We start from the raw sequence: 27,594 nt of genomic DNA on the forward strand, positions 1-27,594 counted from the left end.
ATCAAATCTTATGTAACACATTAAGACAACACATTAACATGCTACTGTAAGTTTTAATGGAGAAAAAAACATTACATAACCTAAGATATAAATCACAATTTACATGAACATGAATGAACATGAACTGTATTTGTCAATGTCCTACTACTGACATGACATGGTTCTGAGACTTCAGCTGTGCTGTAAATGAGTCAAACAAAGTGAAGAGCTTGAAGAGGTGAGGTGAGATATGTAGTAAATACAGAGCTTTAAAGGGCTGTTCTTGAGTGTGAAAATATAATACAAATATTCAGAAAAATCATTTTAAATGATTCATCTGCATATCCCCAAAAAACTTGTTTCAACAGAACGCGACAGGTGTACTCACCTGGCTCTTCCTGTTCAAAGGATCATATGTTGTGTTGGTGGCAAAATGCTGCTGAGGGTTTTTTTTTTTTATTTATTTATTTTTTTTTACTACACTCCTTTCCGCTGTAGCAGTCTTCTCTTCGTCCCACCCTAACTGTTCATTCCATTGCCATAATAGGTATATGAAATGAAATGATGACAGCTGGGGGGAGTGTACCGATGGCCACCTAACAGCTTTCTGACATGTTAATGTTGCCAACAGGTAGCCAATAAAAAAAAAAAAATTAATCTGATAATCACTATATAAACATAGAAGCACCAGCCAGAGAGCCACCTGAAGGGATCCACATCCAAAGGGACCATGATGAAGCTTGCCTTTGTCCTTGTTTTGCTTCTTGCTGGTGAGTTTTTTTTTCTCTCCTTGAATTACAATACATTGAAATTTTTAGGTGGAGTATATTATTTTCTCCTGCATGTACAATACTTAACAAGCAAAAGTTGGATTAGGGGAATGAAAAAATAAAAGCTACAGAGGATCTTAATGTAAACTAGAGTGACTTTTTCACATTTTGAACCCATTCAGGCTTAAGTGATTTCTAAGCCTGAACCTGACTGGTGTGCTTTCTTTTCACATGTTATCTGCTCCGCTTCCATACATCAGGTGCTGCTGCATCAGAGGCCATTGAAAAGAGGATTATTGGGAGTCAAGACTGTAAAACGGACAGACAGTACCATGTCCAGGTAGAGTCGCTCCAGGGGGGGAAGTCCTGTGGAGGCTCTCTGCTCAACACCCGCTGGGTCATCACTGCTTCTCACTGTGCAGAACAGTAAGAAACAATCCATCTTCTCATGTGGCGCAGTTTTCATGTGTTGTCTGCGTGATGGGAAATTAGACTCAAACTTTCTAAACTGCTGCCAAAATGTAGTTAAAGAGAAAAGTTAGATTTAGGCAATAAACTACAAGTAAAGTGACCATTAAAAGGAAAATGATAAAGATTGAAAAGATAGACTGCATTTTTAAATGATTTGGATTATTTTTTGACTTGCATCAATCTCCTCAAAGTTTTCCTCTTCTTTTTTTTTTTTTGCAGGGAGGTGAAACTGAAGCTTGGCTTAAACCAGGAGCTTTCATTTTTTAAAAAACTAAAGTCAAAAGCAAAGGCTTTATTTAATGGACCATCCAAAAAATACGAACAAATAATTAAGACTGGGCAACAGTTCACCTACAAAGACGAGGAGGGGCGTGCCCATGACATCATGCTCATAAGACTGAATGAGGATATGTCTGCTAGCGTTCCCTACATCACTCTTCCCCCTGTTGAGTGTTCCCAACCAGAGCCAGGACAGCAGGTTGAAGTTGGAGGGTGGGGAGCCAAGAAGACTAACTTGAAAAGTGAGCAACACCAGGATACTTAATTCAGTTTTTTGATATAAAAGTCACTTTTCTGATGCTTTGTTTTAAATTCTCAGAGGCGAAGAATTTGAGGTGTGCCACCACAGACATCAAGGCATGTGGTGAGAATGATAAACCCGATGATAAATACTTCAGTGACGAATCTACCACCATGTGTGCCTTCAAACCTGGTGTGGAGGCCTGCTATGTAAGGAAACAGTTTTATTCGATACATTTCTTTAATTTTCAAACTACTTTTCCATGTAATGACATATGATCTCTCTCTCCCAGGGTGATGGAGGTTCAGCTGTGGAGTATAACAATGTCTTACATGGGATTATTGTAAGCGACCCTGTTGATAAGTGTGCAAACACCATTGTAATGCTCAACATCTGTCACTACAGAAAGTGGATTGATGAAACCATGGAGAGCAATTAGAGTAAAACTTACAGTTTAATACAGAGAGAATTGCAAGTATACTTAAAATATCTCATATATTTTCATTTACAATCATAATCACCTGCCAAATTAGCTACATTTTATGTTAGTGGATAAAACTGGAAAGATCAGGAGTCAGTATGGTTTGACTGTACACAGTTTGCTATGTTACCTTGTGTTTAATTTTTTAACAGAGGCAAACACATTAATTTAAGGTGCATTAAAACCACCAGAGCTCTCCTTATAAAATTATGACTGTAGGCTTCATTTAAATTCATGTTTTCTTTCTGAGTTCCTTCTGTAAAACCACATGTTTTCCACGAATTAAAAAATGTGATCTCTCAGAGTCCGTGTGTTGTCTGTTATGTCTTTTAAGTATACTTGAATGTCATGTGCCTTGTTTGCACAAGGGTTCAGCCACATTCAAATTCTGGTCACACTTTAACTTTATGAAGCACATGGTATCATGCTGACCTACTGTATGTCACGTCACTGAGGAACAACGCTATAGTTATAAGCATTATTTATTACAGGTTAACCTTTGTTTAACCAGGTGTGTCCACTGAGATCTCTTTCTCGAAGGAGCCCTGGCCAAGACAGTGGCAATACGGTGTTCCACACAACATACAGCAACTATACCAAATAACATACAATGACAAGCCTAATAAAAACAGACAGTGGAAGATATATCTGTCCTTCACCATATCTTTAAAAGCCTTGATCGGGATCAGCTCATCTAGCTGTAGATCAGCCTGCAAAAGGTTCCAGGCTGCAGAGAACATAAAAGCCTTTTTGCAAAGTTCAGTGTGAACCTAAGGGACTAAGTTAGTGAAAGAGTGTCATTAGAGTGCTAACTTTTTTTTTTTTTTTTACTGGTTTTGAGTGAGATATACCCAGAAGGGGAGCAAATCAAGCATGGGTTTATAAATAAATATGTATCAATGAGTGAGTCTGTGCAGGGTCAGAGAAGGCCACTGAACTCTGACATATAGGGCGCAATGGTGAGTGAGAGCTTTACAGCCTGTGAGGAACAGCACTGTGGTACACAGTGGACATATTACAGGAGATTAACAATACAAGAAAGACAGATCTCTGTTTTGTAACACTATAGGGCGACTCATTGGTAGAATGTATCATGCTGACAAAGTCAGGAAACACAATACAGCTTTCAGAGCAGAGAGGCACAGAGGACCAAGCAACTCTACAGAATTGAAAGAGTTCATGTGAAAAAGTCTCAGCCATGCAAAGTGCTTACGTGCTCCTGACACTAGACGGGCAGACGAGGGTGCTCCTCAAATGGCCGGTTAATCCACAGCTCCCAGATCTGAAGCGCAATAAACAACTCAAACGGGGATTTCATTGACAGTAATGCAATTCAGTTTATGAGGCAGAAATAGTGTGTGAGGTGTTTCAGTAAATGTAACTCAATTTGTGAAATAGTTCAGTTTATGGAGAAGTCCAGCTTGTAAATGTGCCTGAGTGTGCATGTGTAAGCAGAGGAGGGAGGTGGAAAGGTGACTGAGCCTCATGGACAGAATACAGCAGATCACTTTCTTCATGTATGGTGATCTATCACTGCTACTGACAGCTCAAGACCTCCACTCACAAGGTCACTCAGTTTCCTATTTGTCAAAATACAATAAGAGGACAGGGCTTCAGACATCAAGTCTGATTACATGTACTTTTATGAGCATTTTGGGAAACTAACTAAATTGCAAATGGAATTTTTTCATCATCTGTCTACCTGTTTATACTTACTTACAAATCTAGAGATATAAAGATTTTCAACTTTTTGATTTAGGATGTTTTAAATGGATTTTATCGTTTAAACAAACCAATGAAAACATGTAAAATTCTTTTCCACTAAGGAATTAAAGGATAGATTAATACCACAGTAAACGTGTGATTTATTATGTTCTTGAGTTGTGTGAGGGCTGTAGATTATCAGTCCTGTGGGGTCAGTGTTAGTTTGAAGAGGCCTGGAAAGTATCTCTTCTACTGCTGTTAGTAGTGAAATACGGATTTCTGAAATCTCCCAATTTTGGAAAATCAAATTGCCCTTTTCATAGGCCACAGGTGCTTGCAACTTCACTTTACACTTACAAGATCATGAACATCATCAATAATCCTTTTCTACAAATTGTCCTGTCTATATTTCACAATGCAGACTGATGCCATCAGGTACTAATGTGAGACTGGTGATGTACACGGTGCAGCAAGGTAATATACCTTTTTTTTCAGCCTCAACATTTTCATATGAATTCAGATAAGCATATGAATACAAAGAAAGGTTTCATATGGTTTAATGATATGCACACACTTTCATTACAGCAATCTTTTCAAGCCTTAACAAGACTGTTCTGGAGGCAGCTTACAAAAATTTTTATTGGCCAGTTTTTTGCGCAAAAGCACCTCGACTTGTGTCTGACTTGCGCACACACACACACACACAAACACAAGACTTTCACAGATGCAGATGTGGATATTGTCACTCATTTAGGTCCAGTTGTGACTTCTCTCATTCAGGTGAAAAAATGGGGTGAATCAAACACTCCTTTATACAGCTTTACAGTTAGGTGTGTAACACACACACACACACACGCACACACGCACACACGCACACACACTGTTCTGACATGGACTGGATCAGGGCCATTGCACACTTGTTCAGGTACGGCTGATGCACAGAGACTGTCATCCTGTGAAGCAGAGTCAGATGATCTTGACCACGGGGAAGTATTTGTGAGCGGAGAAGTCAAACTCTGGGAGCACCTAGGGATGCAGACATTTTTTTTTTTTTTTTTTTTTAACTGAAACAATGTCTTCACAGTACACAACAGCTGTTACAAAACACACTAAATTAAGGTAAGCCCATCACAATGCCTGGTGATTAAACACCACCGTATAAACATCTCAATTCTTTTAAAAAGATAGATTTCACAGTTGTAATCTCTCTTTTTTCCCTTTGTGTGGCAGCGAAATGCAACTAATTTGTATCATTCGAGAATGTGTGTATTTTGTTACCTTGGTCTCCTTTTTGTGCCCTCCAGCCAGCAGCTTCATAACGACAATGTTGGGTTTGGCCACCTTCAGTATACGGTTCACCTGTTATCAATTTTTAATAGCTGGTTACTGACAATGGAAAAGGTAAGAACTAACATGCAAACAAACCATTTGTCTAGGTTGGTGCAATAAAACAGAAAAATATTGTGTCCCCATAAACCTGGAGTCCCTGACCTAATACTTAGTTCATGTGCAATATTGTTATTCCAACTAATTTATGTCTCAGGGAGAAAATCTTTTCAGGAATAGATTTTGACGACAACTAAATTTGTCCTGAAGTTTGAATTTGGGGACTCAGTTTCTTAGCAAATAAAAATCAGACATAATAAAACACCAAACCGTTAGCTGTAAGAGCATGCATTTATTTTACAATAATTTTATTTCCTGACCTCGGGATCTGGGCTGGGCACATTTTCTAGGATGAGCTTGGCCTGCTGAAAGTGTTTGCTGGCTGCCATGTAGAGGTCAGCAGAGCCAGGCGGAGGATTGTACTTCTTCAGATCAGACATCTCCTGCAGTGGGCAAGAGCAGGAGCAAAGTCAGGAAGAGCAAAGAAAAACAGACTGTGGAGGAGAGAGCACAAACAAGAACGATGGGATAAAAATAAGGGGTAGGGAAAAGATGAATTACACACACACAGACAAACAGTACCTTAAACTGGATGTAGTGCACAGGTGGGGGGGTGACCACACTGTTGAAGGGGGCAAAGCGATGCTCATAGCGAACCTGCTCGCTGTCCAGCTCAAACTGAGGCTTACGCACCTTTCCGTCCATATCCAAAGCTACCATTGTCTGAAGAGAGAGACAGAGGCAGAGAAAGGACGGGTTATACCTGATGCCAAAAAAAGGGGTGAAGAGATGTTATGAATTTATGCCTTACCTTGTACATGCCAGCACACATGTTCTGGTATGCTTGACTCATGGTAATCTCCTTGCTGAGGGGGCGAACTGCAAAGTAATCCCAAACATAACATCAGTATCCTCTCTCACACCTACAGGAAGACATCACTTTGACAAAAAATGGGAGTATTTCTTAGCACATTTGGGTTATTGTCATACACAGAGAATCCACTGCTGATTAATGCTGATGGAACCAAATGTACCTTTCTTTTTCTTCTTGGTCTTTTTGCTGCTGCGTCCTTTCAGTTGCTCCTCCAGAATCCGCTCCTCTGCCATCTGAGAGGAGTCGGCTCTGCTCAGAGTGGACATCAGCCATGCGTAAAGGAACTCTGACAGGTACCTGCAGTCAGAAACAAGCACATATTCATTCACAGATGAACTAAAGTGCACCTGAGATCTGATATTGTGTGCCTCAACTGCAGCAACAGTTACCAGCAACAAACAAATATGATCCCTTACCAGTAGATGTAGTAGTACTCATGCATGCTGTAAAGTTCCAGTTCAAAGCCACTCAGCAGGTACTGGATCATGATCCTCAGGTTATGGTAGAGGATCCAGGTACCAAGACAGGCTAGATGCTGTCGCTGAGGCTCAAGTTTCATCAGCAGGCTATGCAGCGCTGCATCTACTTTCTCTGCCTGCAGAGCATAAAAGAAGATTTTAGTATTTGCTTTTTAAGATATAAAGTCACAACTGTCATCAGGATGGATGCAATGGGTTCATTAATAAGTAAAACTTTTCTATCCAAATAGATGCTGAGCTTGTATGGCACACAATGCAAAAACAACAGCTGCAGTTCACCTCATCCTGCAGTGTAGCAAACTCTTCAAGAATGTGACCCAGCTTGTCTCTCTGCCGAGCTCGGTTGTGCCCGTGGATCTGGATCAGACTGCAGAACGGCTACAGGGACACGCACATACACACACACAGTTACAGAGTTACACCCAACATCCAAAGTATCAAAAACTCCGATTAAAGTAAGACTGAAAATTTCCTGCTGTCCTTTCATTTCAGTCAATATCATGGCAATCATCAAGCTCTATTATTAAAGCAATTTTAGACCTCTCCTCCAAACTATCTGTTTTTATTAAACTATTGAAAAAACAGCCCATAAAGCGCACTGAGTAACTGAGGTATTAAAATGTAGCAAACTGCAGCAGATGCACAGACTAACTTTTAACAGTAAAGGTGACGTACCCTGGAGCAATGCGTAACAAATGAGTCAATGTAGTCCTTGGCCTGGTGGTTATTAAACAGACAACACCTGGAGAGAGACAGGTGCAAACACACACAATAAGCTCAAGACGCAATCATCTCACTCAAGATAAAAAACTAAAACAATGACCAAAATCAACCACTGACTTTAACAACCTTAAATGATTGACATGGTGTTATCTTTTAACCAACGCCAGACTTACTTGTAGGAGAGGACAGGTGGGCTGACAAAGTATCTCAGAGCATCTTTAATCATGTCCTGCATCAGATGGGTGCCAAACACTTTCTTATTATCTATCAGGAACGTCGTCTGAATTTACAAAGAAGAATCTGATTAGTTCTCAAATACTGGGTTTTTAAATTGACATCCCATTGAATGATACCATCTGAAGCACAATTTTCTACTAAATGGATTTATTAATTGTTGCAAAACAACAACAACATGTAACAAATTTCATGCCTCTGCCTACTCTGTAGGCATCACAGGGCAAAAATAGTGACTCCTTATATACATGCATGAGAACAGCAACTCACTTGAAGTAGAGATCTGGAGAGCACACAGGGAGACTGCTCACTGAACTCACAGAAGAAGTCCTGGTAAAGCCACAAACACAATATTCAAGTCAACAACAGTCTTCATCTTTTATATTTTATATATATATTCAAGGCTAATAATATTTTTGTATGTGTATGTCTGTGTTTCTAATCAGCTATGCTTACCAGTATGCCATGTAGGTTGGTAGTGTTGATTACGTCACAGACAGTCTTGATACGTTCTATAAGTTTGCTGAAGTAGGCCACCATGTCCTCCCTCTTAATGATCTTGGCGTAGCGAGGAAAGGTAGGTGGCAGCAGTCTCTGGTTGACCAGGGGCTCAAAGCCCATCATGATGGGGTGGTCTGCAACATATACAGAAAGAAACCCACAAAGGTTAACAAAGGTGAAGAAGCTGTCTCAACTACACGTAGTACAGTGGAGGAAGGTAAAAATTAATTTAAGTTTTTAGGAGGCTTCATTTTTTTTTTTGAAGATAGAAGAGGCACCTTTAGTGGGCACTGTAATGTAACTGTCTAGGTTGCCACGACGAGCTCTTAACTGGATGGCTGGAGAGCAAGAATGCGTATAATGTGTGTGCAATTTCATGTATGTGTGATACTGTTTCGGTTAGGTAGGTGTGTGTGTGTGTGTGTGCAATACTTCAGAGCTATTGGTTTGTAAACTCATGCCACACCAAAGCATATGCTTGACTTGATGGCTGAAAAGTGTGTGTGTGTGTGTGTGTGTGTGTGTGTATGTGTGTGTGTGTGTGTGTGTGTGTGTGTGTATGTGTGTGTGTGTGTGTGTGTGTGTGTGTGTATGTGTGTGTGTGTGTGTGTGTGTGTGTGTGTTACCTCCTTTAGTGGTGTCATTCTGTGACTGGATACCGTGCTGAATACTGGAATGAATGGCTGATAAGAGGTCAGCTGCCTGAGCAACAAGCTTCTGGGCCTCGCCCACTGAACTGGTCTGAAACAAAACACATGAATACAAAGGCAAATAAATTCCCAATGTAATATAGAAGTGTCTGTAAGTACACACAATGCTTGAATGCAATCCTCTTCAATGCTCAGTATCAAACAGAAACAAATTGGTTTTGTACGTGTGTTACCTCCTTTTTGGTAAAAGCAATCAGTGCAGTCAGTAGAAGGCGAGTGAACTTGATTCTATTGAAAAGTGCCAAGCACTGCTGATGCTGAAAAAAAAGCAAAACATGCAGAAACATTAAACAGGTACATAGATACATACAAAGCTTTTATTACAGACATTTTAATTCGTCTTTGAACCTCCTCTAGACACAGGAATTTACAAAGGCTGGTTTTTCCCCCCGACCACCCACAATACATCCATTTTTTGGTCGGATTTTTTTCTTCCTTTAATTTTGTTACTATTATGAAACAGCCGGAAAATTCCAGAGTAGAGTCTCTAAAGGTCATCTCAGGCCCACACTTTGATAGACATGAGATAGTAAACAATTCATAATAAGCAGAGACTGAGATAGAGGGTTCATGCTTTAGTTTTGTGACTTAAATGTGGGGATACTAAATGCTACTCCAAAAAAACAAATCTGCGGCAAAAAACTCCACAGACATGGAGGAATGATGCGACTCACCTCCAGCTCAACCTCTGGGTCTCGCTGCTCCCCCTGTCGACTGCGTGTGCTCTGAGGAAATAGAAGATTTTAATTAAGAAACAGTGTAATACTCAGAATAGCATTTGTATCAGTAGTAGTTCCTTTAAATGGCAAAGACAGGTGCTTAAACTGGTTAAGAACAAATACCTTAACTTTCCTCTGTAACTCATCCTCCACATCTTTTAGCATACCTGATGGGATGAACACATGAGAGAAAGAACATCTGCTATCTCTGGTCCTCTGAATCAACTGTATGAAACTGTCATGGCTTCAGTTGTCCACAGCATTACACGACAACAATACAGTACTTGTACCTGTCACCCGCAGGTCTGTGACATTATTGGCCATCTTGAAGCCATACGTCATGGCCTGGAAATCCTCCTACAGAAAAGAATGAGGTTAATCATCATTCAGACATTTAAATATGAAACTGAGTTATCAATGGCCTATTGCAATTTTAACTAATCATAAATAAATGTTTACATAAATACCAGTGCACAGAAAACACTGATGTTAAAAAGGATTATCTAACCCAAAGGGAATATAAAGCCTAGGAAATAGCTCAAATATTGTCACACACATTTGCACATAATTTCAGTGCTGTATGATGTACACACACATCCACACACACACACTGTAGAAAGATGCTTACCTCCTCGAACACAGCAGCCTTGTTGACTTTCTCTCGGGCGATGTCACACACCTTCAGGATGCCCAGGGCGAAGGCTTTGAGTGCTGGCTCCTCAATCAGGTCGGGGTTATGGACGTACAGACAGGTGAACACGGTCTGCGCCAGGGAGTGGCCCTCCAACCACGTGATCTAGGCAAATACATGTTTAGATAGACACAAAAACATGCTCCAGAGTGAGTTTCCCACAGTGGTGAACGTAGTGAAATTCAATGAGCCTCCATGATTCCATACTTAGACGCTGCCCTGAAACTCGCGAAACTCACCAAACAACAGAAACATGTGTCTATGATCCCAATGAGTTCAGGAAGACTAAGGTCTTTAACCTTGATGGCACCTTCCTGAAATGAAGATAAGAGAATAATACAACTGCATGGTTGAATTTGGTGTTATGTTTACAAAAAAACAAATGGGGGGAAGACAATGTGGCACTTATTAAATTGTTATACAACATAAATATTAGGTTTTGTGTGTTAATTCCTGACCTTGATGGCTTGTTCAAAGTTGAGCACTTTCCTGTTGACCTGATTTCCAATCATTCCTGCATCCATCTTAGGATCCATCATCTCTATGGCTGACATGGCCTCAAACAAGCCAAACCTGCCACCACAGCAGAGAGTTTAGTGTTACATTATCAGTATGGTCATATTCAAACATGTTTATCTCAAAATGACAAGGTTTCACTGCAATTACTTTTTCATGTAACTGCTATAAAGTCACTGAAACACTATTTATACTTTGAGACATGAAACATTTTTCTCTACTGAAATCAACTCCTATCAATTTTTTAGAGGGTAAGCAAACTGACTTCACCTAGGGGTAAGCGGAAAACGTTTTCGTTATTTGAGCTAACTATCCCTTTAAAGTGTGAGTTTGCAAAAAGTGTTTTTATTACTCACAGTTTGTCATGAAGCAACTCCCCAAGGTTCAGCTCTGCATAAATAAAGGATGAGGAACACGTCAGCCACTTTCATAAGACATATAAACATAAGACATATCTCTCACACACTCACACTCACTCTCACGCACGCACGCACGCACGCGCGCGCGCACGCGCGCACGCACACACACACACACACACACACACACACACACACTTTCTAGCAGAGCCTTTACCTTTGCAAGCACCCTTGAATTCTTGTGTAATATCAACCCAGTTGGCATTGTTCTTCATCTTTTCTGGGATGCCCAGCCCCCAGCCAGCATCATCATCCTCAACTGCTGACTTCATCACCATGGTGACCACTGATGACAAAGAGAACCAGGGCAAAGATTTCAGAATATTACAAAACATTAGCTATTACAAAGATTTTCCAACATAGGAAAATATTAAAATATTTTTTAACTGGATGAGACTGATTGTAAAAAAGCTAATGTCATGAGATGATCTGCCAAATAAGAGACAGCAGACAGTGTGCCTCATCGTGGCAGGGACTGTTTTTATATAGGTCTTTACATATTTATGAATCATGAACTGGAAAATAGACATTTACATACACACAATCATTCACTACATCCCTTGAACCCTGTCACTGGACACTCCACAGTTCACTTGGCAAACTCTCCGCTGCCTGATCAAGCTTTAAACATGCAGTGTAACTGGCACAGACAGCTCACAAGTTTAGGCTATATCTCTAACCAGTCATGGATTTTGTAATATTCCAGTGTAGCCAAAGGTAGTAACATTTTCAAAGGGCAGTGACAAAGAATAGCTTGTTTCCCAGCATTAAACCCTTAAATCGACCATGCACTGATAAAACCTAAGAAAAAACCTACATGGTTAACCTACAGGTTGTTGTATGTTCTTACAAATTTTACACATGAATGTTTATACTTGACCTGTACTCCTGGAAAGCTGGACAGGCAGTATATCATGATCTAGCGCAACAGTAGAGGATTAACATCATGCGCTGTCAACCGACTTGAGAAACTAATGTTAGAGCCTAAAAAGGTGTAAATTGCACGCGTGAGTGCAGTGGAAAATCTCAGCCTTTTAAACCAAGAACATGTCAGTACTGTGAAAAAAAACCTTCCACCTCTGTATGATTGATTTTTTCATATTTAACTGATTCGTGAAGGTATATTTGCATTATTATGTTTATAATACATCTACCTGATATTACAAAACACAGACAACACACTGAAATCGATTTGACCTGATCATATGCCGGTGAAATAACCTGAGGTTAAAGATATTGGTGTATTTCTTTCAGTCTAGCATTCAGAAGCACCTCATTGAATTAAAAGCAACTTAGCTACATGCTCAGCACATGCACAATAACACAAGTCTGTGCTCTCATTGGCTATCTCGGTACTTTCATCAACACTAATGTAATGAGTTAACCTAAATTGGTACTGTTTAGAAAAACGACGTACGTTACAACAACAGCTAGCTATCACCAACGTCCAATTAGCTTGTAACACCGTGTGCTAACAAGCTAATGTTGCCCACAGGGGATAATTCCAGTGAACAAAGCCTGAATATCGCCAGTTTAACAGGTTATTCAATTTGATGAGGTATACACAACACGAATACTGTAATCGGAAACCCATATTTTCGTTGTTAATTAGCACGTACCTTAGTATTTTGTATTAACCATGTAGCTAATGAAGACCTACTTCGAAGACTGTAAAGATTGACGCATAGATTTAACGTCAGAAGCCACTGTCAATATGGGAAATGTAGTCCTTGTAAGTCATTAGAGCACTCAAGCCCCCAATGAACAGCTTATAGCTTAAAATCAGGCCAGTGTTAGTGTAAAACAACATTAAAGTAATACTTTGGTAAAGATTGTGGTACACTTAGCTCATTCGGGAGCCTTCCATCCTAGTCCTAACTGCACCCAAAATCACACAGAAGTGTACTCTCGCGTTGTCCAAACACAGCCCCTGTGACAGTTGGGGCTGGTCTCATCGGTCTCATCGCATCACAACATCAACAGGGCGTTTCAGGCAACGCTCACACATACAGTAGCATTGGAATTGGTCCACCCTGAATGGGACAACAGTTCCTTTCCATACAGGTTCGTAAAATCCTCGTTCTTGTTAATATTATACATGCGTATTGCTTTAGCTAACATCGCTTGTGTGCTCTTCATTTAGCATTACCGTTAGCATATTTCTCTGTTAGCTAGCCTGCTGCCGCAGACAGGCGGCCGTTAATGAGTGACTAGTCTAGCAGGTGCAGCGGCCACCAGCCTCAGCTAGGCTGTCTAACTTAGCATCTTATAAAACAGCCTTACCTGGTTGTTTATCTTGCAAACAATAGCCCACTTGCAGCGACTAACTCACATTCCCTTGCGGGCTGCTTGTATGACAGTAGCTTATCAAGTTTTCCTTGTTAATGGATTTTGCATTCTGGTTTCCATGTAGGGTTATTGTGGCCTGGCTGCCATCTGTCCTGTTTAAGCTGGCCTCCACAACATGTCAGTTTTATAGTCGATTTGGTTCTTTATGGTCTGACCTCTAGTTACATCTATGCCCCCCCTCAGTTCATATGTACCAGGGCGTGACCTTCGGTCCTGTGGCTACCTTGCTGTACCTGTATAGTAAGAAAGGGTGATGGGTGTTGGAGTCTGACTCTGCAAGCTTTGGAAAAGCCTGACTAAGGAGTTGAGGTTAGCCAGCTTAGTTTCAAGCTTATTTTTAGCCAAAAATGGCGTCTTTCTGTTGTGTGGTACTGTTTCTGATTACTCTTTTTTACTTTTAAATGTGTTTGTTGTATTGGTTAAATGTTTAGAAAATATCATTGGGATTTTAAGCACATTATAAGCTTGTTAAATAAAAGCACCACGGAATAAAATTAAATGTGGCACCAGTGATTTAGAGCTTTAAATTTTACAGCAGTTTATGACTCATCTTATCTCAACCCATAAATGCTTCTGTATTCACTGTTTGACCTCATCTAAAACTCTTTGGAGACCTGTGAAAATGCAGTAAGTGTACTTGCATTACAGTACTTAACAGTTGCTGTTGTCTGTTGCTACACTTTTTTTCTGAATGATACTTTTGCAATAGGTTTTTGTCTATTGCTGTTTGATATGATACAGCTGAACACTAGTAATGCTTTTTAAAACCTTGTGTTCAGATTACCTTGTCCACAGCTATTTTGTTTCTAGACATCTGAGATCTGCAGCATGTTGGGCAGCCCCTTGTGTAAAGTCAGTCAGGAGGCACTGTGTATTTGATAGTAGTTCTATCCTGGTACAGTCAATATGAGGCATCTCTTTGCAGCTGCAGGTTGCCCCTACATTCACAGCAAGACAGATACAGACAGGTCACTAATATTTTACAGGGCTAACACGTATGGACAGACCATCACATTCACAGCCATGGGAAGTTTAGATTTACCATCTTCTGGTTCTGGCTACAGCCTCAGATTGCAACACATATAGTTTGGCCAGATCTCTTTTGCACTTGGAGCAAAGGTTTATTTGCTACACTCATTTTTAAAATGTTCATAATATTTATGTTTGTCCTTTTTTGTCAATGAGGTCTTTATTTTCTTTCTCTTGCAGACGACATGAAATGTTGATTTGGTAAAAATGAACAAACCCAAAATGGCCACAGAGAAAGGGTGAGTTGCTTTGCTATTCCAAAGCAAACAGATGCAATTTCATTATGCATGCACAAACACACATGCAGGCTGCGATATGTGCTTGTGTTTCAGTATGAAAGCTGCTCTGTCACAACCATCTGTTCACATACTGTATTCTCTCTCTCTCTGCCTTACCTTTACCCTCCCTGATATGATTCTGCGCTTTTACTATTCTACCTTTAAGCTCCCTTTGCACCATTTTTTTCCCCTGCTGATTGTTGTCTCTTGTCACACTGTGTGTGAGAAAGAAAGTGCGTGTGTGAGTTTGAGTGAGAAAGCAGGAGTGTGTGTGTGCAACACAGCAGTGTGTGTAGATAATTAGATGGCCTTGCTAGAACTAGCAATATGTATTAGTCATGACTGAAAACAACAACACATATAATTAATGCAGAAGCAGTATGCTTGGAAAACCCCTTTGTTGGATTTTTCTGTATCAAGTTTTAATATTTATACTGCTCATTTTCTAGTTAATCTGTGTTCATCTATGTCTTATGCAGTGTGTTTATTTAAGCTGTATGTCTCCCTCAATATGTTTTCATTACGCCATTCCTGCATTACTTGTTTCATCATTCTTTCCATTTTCCCAGTTTTTTCTTTTTCTGTCTCCAGCACACACACACTTCCCTCTGTCTCTCTGTCTCTGTCTTTATAAGGACATATGAGAAACTCAGCTCCACTGGGTACAATCACAGAGTTTTGATTCTCTCTCCCATGTTTGACGTTGCTGTACCAACAACTGACCTATAACCTTGTGTTTCCATCTGAGCGCCACTGAGTTAAGATCATAAGAGGATGGGTCAGTATTCCAGAAATAGTGAAATGCTAGGAGACGGCCCCAACAGTCAGCTTTATTAAAATAAATTGAACACTTCTTAAAGTCAGACTCAAGCTGTGTTTAAATATGGATTGCCATTTTGTTACTGTTTTTAACACTGCACAAAATTACAGAAATGGCTATTTTTGTTGATTATTACTCTGACATATATAGAATTTGCACATATTAGGGCCTGTTTTATGTTTGTTCGACAGTTTCACTCGGTGACACTGGGACACTGACTACTTTGACACACTTGTGTGATAAAACTGGCCCATCATTCTGTTATAATTCTAGACATTGAGCAGGAAATCATGACAGATTTTTTTGCCTCCATGCCGATAACAACCAATGCCAGAGGCATTATGTTTTCAGTTTACATACCATGTTTACATATGTTCCATTCTCAGGAATGAGATATCTCCGTAGCGTCTTGAGGGAATTTCTTGAAATTTGGTACAAATGTTCACTTGGACTCATGGATGAACTGTTTAGACTTTGGTGGTCAAAGTTAAAGGTCATGGTGACCTCAAATGTTCGTGAATGCAATACATCAGGAATGCCCAAAGGTCAAGGTCAATGTGACCTCACAAAAAAATGTTTTTGGCCATAACTGAAGAATTCATGCGCTAATTACAACACAATTTAACACAAATGTCTAAGAGGATGAAATGATGAAGTGATGACATTTTATATCCGAATGGTCAAAAGTCAACTTCACTGTGACATCATAATGTTCTGCAAAAACCCCTCTGGCCATATTTCCTGCAACTTAGCTGGTTTGGGGAGGCATACAACCACGAGGCGGTTATTCTAATTGTTTCAGCACTTGCTTATATATTATAGCATCCACTCACTATAGCATCATGATACATAGTGTGTAGCCTACACTGATCTCTCCATACATGAGTATGCAATGTTTTTCGCTGGACTGCAACAGCGGGGCCAGCCCTATAATTTTAAATGTGTGTGACTGACTGACCATATGAAGTCCAGCCATATACTAGGTTTTGACCTGGTTTTCTTTCTTTAGTAATCCTTTTACTGAATGTTTTATAAATGAAGTTATTACATACAGTCTTAAGGTAAAAATGTGTGTGTGCATGTGTTTCCAGTGTTCCCAGTAACTCCAGGGTACTGATGCTCCTGAGCCAACTAGAGAGGATGAATGGAGAGGCCATGGTGAAGGATGTCGACACAGCACGACAGGTCACTGCAAAGATACTTCATCTCATACAGACGCAGGGTGAGAGCAAACACACACGCGTGCGTGCACGCACACACACACACACACACACATACACACACACACACACACACACACACAAAAATATAACATGCATTCTACAGTATTGAATCCTACAGACATATTATAGACAATAGATAAGTGAAAATCAGTATTTTGTATTTATTAATATATTTGTTCTTAAACCAAGAATTTATATCTTTATAGATAGATAGATAGATAGATAGATTCAACTTTTCCCATGGTTTAGTGTTAAAAAAGTAAACACAAATCAAATCAAACGTAATATGGAATCACAATAGTTGCAGAATTGCAATACTTAAAAGTATCAGGATCATATTGAATTGGGATATAATCATATTGTTCCAGCCTGAATAGATAGATGGATGGATAGAGAGAGAGATGGAGTACTCTATGAATTGAAAAGGAAATTGCAGACAGTTCAGTCAGAGATTCAGGTGTGTTTCATTAGTAGCCTGTAGCCTCTATCTGTAGCCTCTAGCCTCAAGCATAGATGAGAAATGGGCTGCAGAGGTCTGATAAGCTCACCTCTTTCTAACTCTACACTGACATTTAGTACTCCTCAATACCTGTAAACTAACTTTGATGTGTATAATCGATGGAGTTCCTCTTTAAAATGTCTTGATGCAAAGTTTCAGGTTCTCAAGTCGAGTTGATTAATTCTTTTAAAACGTGTTCACTGCAGTTGCTGTGTAAATAGAGATGGGTTAGAGTAGCAGTAGTCAAAGTGTGGATGGACCGAGACAGTGTCTCCTGATGTGGTTTCTCTGATTACTGTTTTGAAACGAGAGCAGAGAAGAAGATCTCACAGCTGAAGAGCAAGGCATTGTGCTGCACTGCCGTGTAGAACAGACTGAAACATGAGTGTGCCTCTGCCACTCTGAGGAGCGGGGATGGATAGAAATCTATGATGCAAGCATCACTGCTCTAGTGCTTTTAACAATTAGTTAATTAATATATATCAAACTGACAAAAAAGTTACAGTTTTGATACTTGTTTGTCATTTATCAAGAAAAAATGCCAAACATTCTTTTCTTTGACGCTGATATTTTACATTATAAATTCAATATTCTTGTATTTTGGACTGTTGGGCTGTTGGACAAAATAAGATATTTCAAGACATAATCTTGGGCTCTTCTAAGTTATGATGTGAATTATTTGACCGCTTTGGGACATTTTATAGACAAAATGATTAATCAGTTAATTGAAAAAAGGATCAAAATTGACAGAGTAATTGATGATGAAAATAGTTAATACTTTCTGCCATCAATTCATCAAGATCCAATCTGTGATTTTTCTTTCAGACTAAAGAAAAGCCATCTGAATGCTAACCCACAAACTTTATATTTTGCTTGTAGTTCTTATATTAACTTTGTCCTGGAGCTAGTGGTTTTCAGTTTTCAGTAGCATTTTCAGTGTGGATCTTTTGAGCGAGGAAAACTTGTAATCACTTGAGTCATTCCTTGGTGGAGTCTGTGTGAATATGTAGTGTGAAGAATTCTGCTGAATCATTACATAGTATTTTGAGCCTGCAGGTGTATTGTCAACTTGCTTTGAACTTCTTTCCACTCATTTTTCTTGAATTTGTCTCTCTTACCATATTTGTTGCTGCCTCTTCTACAAAGTAAACCTGTCGTTAATCCATCATGACTTATGGGCACAGTGGAAAGGCTTCTGTCTGTGACCATGTCAATCGTGATATATCAGCTGTTCCCCTCTCATCTACTGCTTGGCGGTCTGTCACACCCTGCTTGCAGCCTCTACTTGAAATGTGTATGAGTGAGACGTTGGTTGGTTGGTTAGGGGGAAGTGGGGGGGTTTGTGACCCTATTTGTGGTAACTATACACCCCACAGGACTTTGCTGTACTCTTGTCTCAAGTTCAGAGTCTTTGGAGCTTAGTGTAAAGTCAAGAGATACCAAGAGAAAGAACAAGGATGATAGGAAGAAAGGAAAATCAGGAGCTGTAAGTGGGGTAACTATAAAGTCATAAATCTGATGAAAAGATAAATAAAAATAATACAAAAAATCACTTCACAGACAATAGGAGTTTTGGTTTGGTTTAGTGGAGAATGAATTCAGTCTTAGAGGCAGCAGTTCTCTTTTTTTCCTCTCATTTTCTGTCAGAAATCCAGTGTCTGTTGTCATTTGAGAGCTTGGCAGCTCTCCTTTCCCCCCAGTGCTGAGTAGGAGAGAGGGGGGAGGCAAGAGAAAGAGGAGAGGACGTGTGAGGAGAGGTATCCTATGCAGTTGTCAGTTCTCTATAGGAGCAGTCGGTGGTTTAGTTTTCTTGTAGCGTGCAAGGGGAGGTGCTGATTTCTAGGTTCATAGTGTCATGCCCTAAGCTCAGTGTGTTTGTTCGCAGTGGGAGTGTAGCAGGATTGACCAGTCGAATAGTTTACTTCTCGCCTTAGAGGGATAGAGAAATACTAGTGAAGTTTTAAAAGGGATTTACCGTTTGGCGTCACATACTGTAAAGGATCAAACTCTTAAGCGCCTCTTAGATTTACGGCAGACTTGCACTGTACACTTTAAGGAACCCAGATGAAGTGGACCTGGAATTTTGAAAAGTAGGACATCTTTTCACCCAAAGCTTTGGTGAACTTTGGTGAGACCTTTTGTTATGAAATGGAGTACCGCTACACCAGGAGATACTGTGAATCTGTGGTCTCTCCGGAACCACCAGGTACGGTCCAGAATGATGAGAATAAACTAGAAAAATATAAGGCATTTTAATTGCTTTAGATAAGCTGTATTTAATCTTAGACTCTTAGAATCGAATCATCCAAGGTATAAATTTTCACAACATCATTATCCATGATAGCAATTCAAGGGTCTCTCGTGTTTCAAATATTTTTAAATATTTCACTTTGGTTGGGTCAGGTGAGGACGGGAAGTAAGATTAGAACAACCACGCTGTCCTGTACCCCCTCAACAGTTCATGTGCAGTACTCTCAGCAGTCAGTCTTAGCTGACTAATGACTGAAAACACTAAGAAGACATAAATGATGGGTACTGAGTTGAATTTAAAGGCAACACTTACAGAATTAGCTCTGCTTTACTTTTGAGTGCCATCATAAACTTTAGAACTCACATTTTATTTATTTATTATTATGTTTGTTTCAGTGATGGTCTATGTATAACCCCTCACTGTTTTGTTTTTGAGGATTGGTGTTGAAATGCCATTTTGTTGTGTAGAGCTTTAAAAAGTCTGGCATGACAGAAATGTTTTAAGAGGCCACCGCTCTCCAAGGCACTGAAGTGTGTGCGTGTGTGTGTGTTCACATGCTCAGATATGCACATAGTTGTGCAAGTGTGGAAAGGGAGTTTGTGGAAATTCTCTGTGTGCGTGTGTACACACATCAGTTGTGTTTACTTTCACATGCTTTTTGGTAACGGATCATGAATCTTGAAAGCTGCATGCTTGAACTTTGCATCTCACCTGCTGTTATGATACCTTCCTTAACAGGGACAGTGTGCAGTGCCAAAAACATGAACCACTCGTGTGTGTACAATCAGCAAGTGATATAATCTTTCAGTTGGGATACTTGTGATACACAGTGATCACATATCTGATATAATCTGCTGCCATACAAGAAATCTGACAGCATTGTTGATATCAAAGTCTTGTAATATTTCATGTATTATATTAAAATAATACTAAATATACTATATTTTCAGAAATTCATATTTATCCATGATTCCCTCCAATCTTTGTAGATGGTTTCGAGAATTTATCTTTAGGAGGTAGAAAGACTTCAGTATCTGTTCTTTCCTCTTACTCATGTGTTTGTGATTGGAGAGTTTGCATTCGTCTCAGGACATGACATGACATGACAGGACCACTCACTGCGGCCTCTTCAAAGAGGTCAGGAATCTGTCAGCTCCTAAATTACAGGGCAAGCATTGGTTTTAAAGAGGTGGAGAAGAGAGGAAGGGAGAAAGAAAATAAAGGCTGAATAAGAGTTGTACCCATGTATTGTTTTCTAAAAGGAGAATAGTAAAGCTCATGTGTGCAGAAGCTAATATTTAACACAAGCCCACAATGTACTTTAAAGATACAGTATCTGTTTATTGTTAAATGCAGCACAATCTTTCTAACTACATGTAACCCAGGACAGTGGTCCTTCACACGTTCCAAGATAATCCCCTATGACATTGTGACTTGTCTTTCATGGTCCACCTATACAGGACCACATGCTGTACTTTGAATAACAAGCCTCTCTTTGCTTGCGTGAGAAGCCCCTCAGCTGTGTTCCACAGCAAATGCGGTGCTGTTTATTATCACATTTCTGATCATTTAACTTTGTTTGTGTTACAGAGAAGAGCGGAAAAGAGGTGATGTCGAAAGGCTCCAGTGGCATGGAGGTCATCCTGGCTTCACTGGAGGTCAGTTCATCCATCAACACAACCTATAAGCAATAAAGCCAAGTCTACTAAGTATTTTTTTTAACTATGTCTGCGTGGCATGTATGAACGTAAATGAATATATTAATAATAATCTATATTATTGTCCAATAGCAAGTGCAAAACATTAAACCTTCAGTTCTTGAAAACATAAATACTTGCCTAACCTCTGCTTGAGATGTCTCATTGATCCTTTAGATATCCATTCATCCATTTGAGCTTTGCCCAAACACTAGCCTCACACATTGCTTTATAAAATAGTGCCTCTTTTCTCTGCGAAGGGTCAAGAATTATTTCAGTTTCTTCTGATCTTAGTGGATGCCAAATTAATTTAGTGGAGGTTGTCAGCTTCTGACATAAACAGCTGCAGGAAACTGGTGTCACATTGATCAGTGTGTTTGATTTGGGATTACGCTGCACACCTTGGATCAATGACATTAAGTAGAATCGAATTCATCTCTCTCGAGGCAAAGAAGTAATGGTACAAAATTCTGCACTCTAGTATACTGTATATTCAGTTTTAACAAGTGTACTGTTTGTGACTTTGACAGAACACCCGTGATGTCCAGACCACCTTGAACATCCTGTACATTCTCAGTGAGCTGCTGACTGTGGGTGAGCTGAGTTTTGATGAGCCTAATTTTGAGAGCCATTAACAACATTTAGTCCCTTTCTTTTACATTTATTTGGGGGTACACGCAAAGTGGTTACTTTTTCATGACTGTAAGAAGTCGTAAACATATTCTAAAGGCAAACAATTCATTTCGCCACTCTAATAAATGGTTCAGTGGCTGTAATTGTAAATTGAGCTGGAAAGCTAATCAGTTCCTTCTTAGGCCAAGTGCCTCTAATCCCATCTTGAATCTTGAAGTTTTTTATCACATTTAATGTTGTTTTATTGGTTGCTTTTTGTCTCAGGCAGAGGTCGCAGGGTGGGAGTATTTGTGTCCAAAGGAGGAACAGGGATATTATTTCAGATTTTGATCACTGCCAGTAAAGAGTTGCCTCCCAGTGAGGAACTCATGCTGCAGCTTCACTCTCTGCTGGCCAAGGTTGGCCCAAAAGGTATGCGTAATGTTACAGCTTAACACAAACACAGAGTACACCAATATACACACACTGGTGAATCAACTAATGTTTACTTTCTAGATATTTCATTTAGTGTGTTTTTTTTGTCACGTCAGTTACATCAGTTTAAGTCTCATCTGTGCTGTTAGTTCCTCATAAACAAATAAAACATTTACATTTAGTATCAAACTCTCACCAAAATACATTGAGTGTTGAGGTTTTAACAAACATATTGCCTTATGGTCAAAAACTCAAGGATGTAGAAAAAGAGGGAGACAAAAACACTGTTATTTTGTGCATACTGACATTGCAGCCTCTGTGTTCAGACAGAAAGTTTGGCGTGAAGGCGCGTTTGAGCGGAGCTCTGAACGTCACAGTCAACTTAATGAAACAGAACCTACAGAATACCAAGCTGCTTTTGCCCTGCCTGCAGGTTCTCAGGGTTTACTCTACCAACTGTGAGTAACTTTAAACTTTAAAATACATTTCTCAAAATGTTACCCTCCTGTCTTAGAATTCAAGCAGATAACTACCAAAAATACAACAGAATCTCAAACTGATAAAAATCCTGTAAATATACTGGCACTGTCTGTTTCTGCTTTTGCCTGATATTTTGCCATTTATGTGTTTGTTTATGTACAGCGGTGAATTCTATTTCTTTGGGCAAGAATGGAGTGGTGGAGCTCATGTTCAAGATTACTGCGCCGTACAGCAAGAAGAACACCAGCCTGCTCAAGTGAGTGTCCTTCTCTGTTAATGAGCCGAGAGGAATGTTGTGTTATAACAAACCAGTGACATCCACAGGCTACATCTCCCTCACCTCTTTCAGGCGGAGTTTTGTAACATCTGTCGCTGATGTTTGTTCGACAGACCATGTAACCCATTTGCCTTGTTTCTAAATCAACAGGGTAGCTCTGGACGCACTGGGAGCACTGCTCAAATCCAGTGAGTAATTTGCTTTGTAGCATTGACTTTCGACTCATCAGTGGTAGTGTAGTGATCCTTAATTAGTGCTTGTGTTCACGCAGTATAGCTTCTTTCTGCCTTCTCTCACCTCCATCCTCATGAACCCTATGTCTGCTCTAAATCAAAAACTAATTGGTAATTCAGCATGGATTCAGAGATTGGTAACCCACAGCTTCTCCCCTCACTATACTGCTTTCCTTTTACTCCACCCATACTTCTCTTCATCCCATCCCACAGTTGTAAGGTGCCATTTATCAATACTTTCTCCTCTTCTTCTTCCACTTCCCTGTACAGAAACTAACGCTCGCCGCGCAGTGGATGGCAAACATGTGCCTGTCTTGCTTGCTCTGTACCTGGATTGGCATCGAAATGACACACGGCATCGCCATATGCTGATTCGCAAAGGGTTGCTGGTCTGCCTCAGGAACATCACCAACATCAAGCTTGGCAGGAAGGCGTTCATAGAGGCTGATGGCATGAGGATCCTCTACAACTCATCCACTGTGAGTGAGAGTATGACAAACGAATGGCAAGCAATTAAAGCATGCAAACATTATAAGTACTGCGCACACACACACTCGCTCTCAGCTAGTCTCTACTTTCTGTGTGGTTTTCATTTCTAGGAGTGTCTCCCGGTGCGTACTCTGGATCCTCTCATCAACACTTCAAGTCTCATCATGAGGAAGTGTTTTCCTAAGAACCGTCTGCCTCTGCCCACCATCAAATCAGCCTTCCACTACCAGCTGCCACACATACCTGCTGTAGGACCTGTGGCACAGTTGTACAGTCAGCCACCTGGGGGTGAGAACACACACACACACACACACACACACACTTCACTAGAGTGTGCCCCAGCTTATCACAGTGTATGCGCATGCCTATCATTGACAATTATGCAGCACAGACAGACACTTGTGTATTCTAGTCATCACTCCTAGATTAAATTCTTCATACCACAAAGACACACACACACACACACACACACACACACTTCACTAGAGTGTGCCCCAGCTTATCACAGTGTATGCGCATGCCTATCATTGACAATTATGCAGCACAGACAGACACTTGTGTATTCTAGTCATCACTCCTAGATTAAATTCTTCATACCACAAAGACACACACACACACACACACACACACACACACACACACACACACACACACACACATACAACCACATACACACACACATATATAATGCTTATATCCCTGGACCGAATGAATGGTTAATGACAACACTCATGACACTGCTGCACACAATGTGCCTTACAGGAAGAACAAGTCATCAGCTCAGCGACAAGCCCTTAAAGAAGGGTAAGACGTACGTAAGACATGACTCCATCCTCCGATTACATAGACTCACTCACTACTGCTTTCTCATTTACCTCACGTCATACTCTAACTTCACTACTCTAACACACAACATGTGTTAGTAATAAAGGTTTAATAAAGATGCTTAGTGCTCATTGCATAGTGCTTGCTCACTCACTAGCAGACGTCATGTACTTGCACTGTACTCGACTAATTTGCTTCCTACAAATTATCTGAGCCGCTGTCCTCTTCCTTCAATTTAATCTAAAATTTAAAAATATCTCATCAATCAGTTCTTTTCCTCCATTTCTGTTTTGCCGAGTTATGAAATTCAAACAGGAACTGTATAAAGTATACACCACAATTTTTAAGGCTCTAATTGGCAACAGCAACCCAGTAATTGCCTTAGCCTTAGCACAAAGTCATGTTGACTCATGTATACTCCAAAAAATGTGTCAGTGATGTCAGTAACTCAACCATGGAGAACAGTGTAAAATTGTAAGCTACTGGTATTACACTGACTTGTCAGTGAGACCACCAGCTGAATTTATTGGAAGAAATATGCCCAATTTCTTCTCTCTTCAAAATCTCTCACTCATCTCTTGATCATGGCTGCTCACATCTTTTTGTAAACATTTTCATTGTTCCTGTCAAAAACTGAGACTCAGTGACGAAAATCATCTGAGGTCTGCTAGACTGGTTATGTACCACCCCGACACACATTTTGAAAAATACTAAACTCCTGAAGAAAAGGGGAAAACATCAGGTAAATCAGTTTTAAGGATAGTCATCTAATAAATTGTGTGTTTGTGTTTTGTACCAGTGGATGATGTAGTGGATGAAAGTGATGATAATGAGGAGACGGAAGCAGACACAGAGAACGATACTGAGAACGAAGAGGATGAGAAAGATCATTGCACTGCGGTAATACTCACATACACACACCATATTTCACATGACAGCATTATTTGTTACACTTACTGTTCAAAATGTTCTTTCCTCTGTATGATAGTGGTGTTATAGAGACAGCGCAGAGTGTAGGCCAAACATTGCAACATTTTTGTGATTAAACTTCACAAAGGGTTGTGATGTATAATGTAATTGGCCCTAATTGGCAAGATGACTTTAAATCATAAATAGGTCATTTGATTAAAATCCCTGCAGTTTTGTGAATTACTTAACACTTAATATTCCAATTACATGACTTACTTTCATTATATAATATTGAATCTCTACAGATTGTGTCATTTGGGGACAGAATTTCTCAAAGATGTGTCAAAGTTTTGCCAAATACACTCATATCACTATTAGTGCTCTCACACATGCACTGCAACCCTGAATTTATTTAGACATTACCCTGAGGAGCTGTATGTGAGAACGCAAATGTCTGAATCTGTTGGACTGGCCATTAAACGGACTTTACCCTGCCAGCTCCCCAGTATAAAGTCTGTGTAATGTCCGATTGAGCCAGTGTGTGAATAGAGCAGGTCATTGTCCGGAGAATTCACAGCAAGCCAGTGGGCGTGTTGATGATGTTTCCATTCTGCCTCCTGCACACTCTACCCAGGCGCTAGCCCTTGCCTAAAACAAACAGAGTATTTCTAGTAAGTGAGAATGCATCAGGTGGACAATATCCTGTTGTGTGCTGCATGTGTGAAAGGGCAACAAATCAGTTTGTATCAGTTCATAGAGAAAAGGGCTTATGTCAAACATATCAACCATGTGTGATATGTATTTCTGTTTTTTTCATTTTAATCAAAGAGGGACTTTGACCTTTGGGAAATGTTCAAGTAATACAACCCACCCACCCAGAGTAAACACAAAATATCGGATCACAGATGTTGATTTCAAATTANCACACACACACACACACACACACACACACACACACACACACACACACACACACACACACACACACACACACACACACACACACACACACACACACACACACACACATACAACCACATACACACACACATATATAATGCTTATATCCCTGGACCGAATGAATGGTTAATGACAACACTCATGACACTGCTGCACACAATGTGCCTTACAGGAAGAACAAGTCATCAGCTCAGCGACAAGCCCTTAAAGAAGGGTAAGACGTACGTAAGACATGACTCCATCCTCCGATTACATAGACTCACTCACTACTGCTTTCTCATTTACCTCACGTCATACTCTAACTTCACTACTCTAACACACAACATGTGTTAGTAATAAAGGTTTAATAAAGATGCTTAGTGCTCATTGCATATTGCTTGCTCACTCACTAGCAGACGTCATGTACTTGCACTGTACTCGACTAATTTGCTTCCTACAAATTATCTGAGCCGCTGTCCTCTTCCTTCAATTTAATCTAAAATTTAAAAATATCTCATCAATCAGTTCTTTTCCTCCATTTCTGTTTTGCCGAGTTATGAAATTCAAACAGGAACTGTATAAAGTATACACCACAATTTTTAAGGCTCTAATTGGCAACAGCAACCCAGTAATTGCCTTAGCCTTAGCACAAAGTCATGTTGACTCATGTATACTCCAAAAAATGTGTCAGTGATGTCAGTAACTCAACCATGGAGAACAGTGTAAAATTGTAAGCTACTGGTATTACACTGACTTGTCAGTGAGACCACCAGCTGAATTTATTGGAAGAAATATGCCCAATTTCTTCTCTCTTCAAAATCTCTCACTCATCTCTTGATCATGGCTGCTCACATCTTTTTGTAAACATTTTCATTGTTCCTGTCAAAAACTGAGACTCAGTGACGAAAATCATCTGAGGTCTGCTAGACTGGTTATGTACCACCCCGACACACATTTTGAAAAATACTAAACTCCTGAAGAAAAGGGGAAAACATCAGGTAAATCAGTTTTAAGGATAGTCATCTAATAAATTGTGTGTTTGTGTTTTGTACCAGTGGATGATGTAGTGGATGAA

At 39.9% G+C, this 27,594-nt stretch overlaps 3 protein-coding genes across 3 annotated transcripts in view; 2 read left to right on the plus strand and 1 right to left on the minus strand.

The window, feature by feature from the left end:
- Window positions 1-691: 691 nt before the first annotated feature.
- LOC111230926 (kallikrein-8-like) lies at window positions 692-2,518 on the plus strand. The gene is made up of 5 exons (XM_022757823.1): window positions 692-749; window positions 1,010-1,175; window positions 1,440-1,741; window positions 1,819-1,949; window positions 2,033-2,518. The coding sequence occupies exons 1-5, from the start codon at window positions 710-712 to the stop codon at window positions 2,177-2,179; spliced, it is 786 nt and encodes a 261-aa protein (XP_022613544.1). The 5' UTR covers window positions 692-709; the 3' UTR covers window positions 2,180-2,518.
- A 1,947-nt stretch (window positions 2,519-4,465) lies between these two features.
- On the minus strand, window positions 4,466-12,956 carry naa35 (N(alpha)-acetyltransferase 35, NatC auxiliary subunit). The gene is made up of 23 exons (XM_022757625.1): window positions 12,794-12,956; window positions 11,332-11,460; window positions 11,115-11,148; window positions 10,701-10,815; window positions 10,482-10,556; window positions 10,180-10,347; window positions 9,842-9,908; window positions 9,675-9,718; window positions 9,507-9,557; window positions 9,006-9,089; window positions 8,749-8,863; window positions 8,078-8,256; window positions 7,892-7,951; window positions 7,561-7,667; window positions 7,340-7,406; window positions 6,944-7,042; window positions 6,602-6,780; window positions 6,346-6,482; window positions 6,123-6,190; window positions 5,894-6,034; window positions 5,632-5,754; window positions 5,204-5,284; window positions 4,466-4,951 (listed from the first exon to the last, which is right to left on the minus strand). The coding sequence occupies exons 2-23, from the start codon at window positions 11,450-11,452 to the stop codon at window positions 4,892-4,894; spliced, it is 2,175 nt and encodes a 724-aa protein (XP_022613346.1). The 5' UTR covers window positions 11,453-11,460; window positions 12,794-12,956; the 3' UTR covers window positions 4,466-4,891.
- A 122-nt stretch (window positions 12,957-13,078) lies between these two features.
- The window catches only part of agtpbp1 (ATP/GTP binding protein 1), a 30,503-nt gene continuing 15,987 nt past the window's right edge, over window positions 13,079-27,594 (plus strand). Inside the window, exons 1-12 of the mRNA XM_022757628.1 lie at window positions 13,079-13,238; window positions 14,733-14,791; window positions 16,742-16,872; window positions 21,214-21,281; window positions 21,851-21,914; window positions 22,218-22,364; window positions 22,694-22,825; window positions 23,010-23,103; window positions 23,275-23,312; window positions 23,628-23,836; window positions 23,957-24,134; window positions 25,471-25,571. Coding sequence (XP_022613349.1) covers window positions 14,760-14,791; window positions 16,742-16,872; window positions 21,214-21,281; window positions 21,851-21,914; window positions 22,218-22,364; window positions 22,694-22,825; window positions 23,010-23,103; window positions 23,275-23,312; window positions 23,628-23,836; window positions 23,957-24,134; window positions 25,471-25,571 — 1,194 coding nt within the window. The 5' untranslated portion in view covers window positions 13,079-13,238; window positions 14,733-14,759. The remainder of the gene's footprint in view (window positions 13,239-14,732; window positions 14,792-16,741; window positions 16,873-21,213; window positions 21,282-21,850; window positions 21,915-22,217; window positions 22,365-22,693; window positions 22,826-23,009; window positions 23,104-23,274; window positions 23,313-23,627; window positions 23,837-23,956; window positions 24,135-25,470; window positions 25,572-27,594) is intronic.

The sequence above is a fragment of the Seriola dumerili genome, unplaced genomic scaffold (genome assembly GCF_002260705.1).
Source record: "Seriola dumerili isolate Sdu_G_001 unplaced genomic scaffold, Sdu_1.0 BDQW01000290.1, whole genome shotgun sequence".
NCBI lineage: Eukaryota > Metazoa > Chordata > Actinopteri > Carangiformes > Carangidae > Seriola > Seriola dumerili.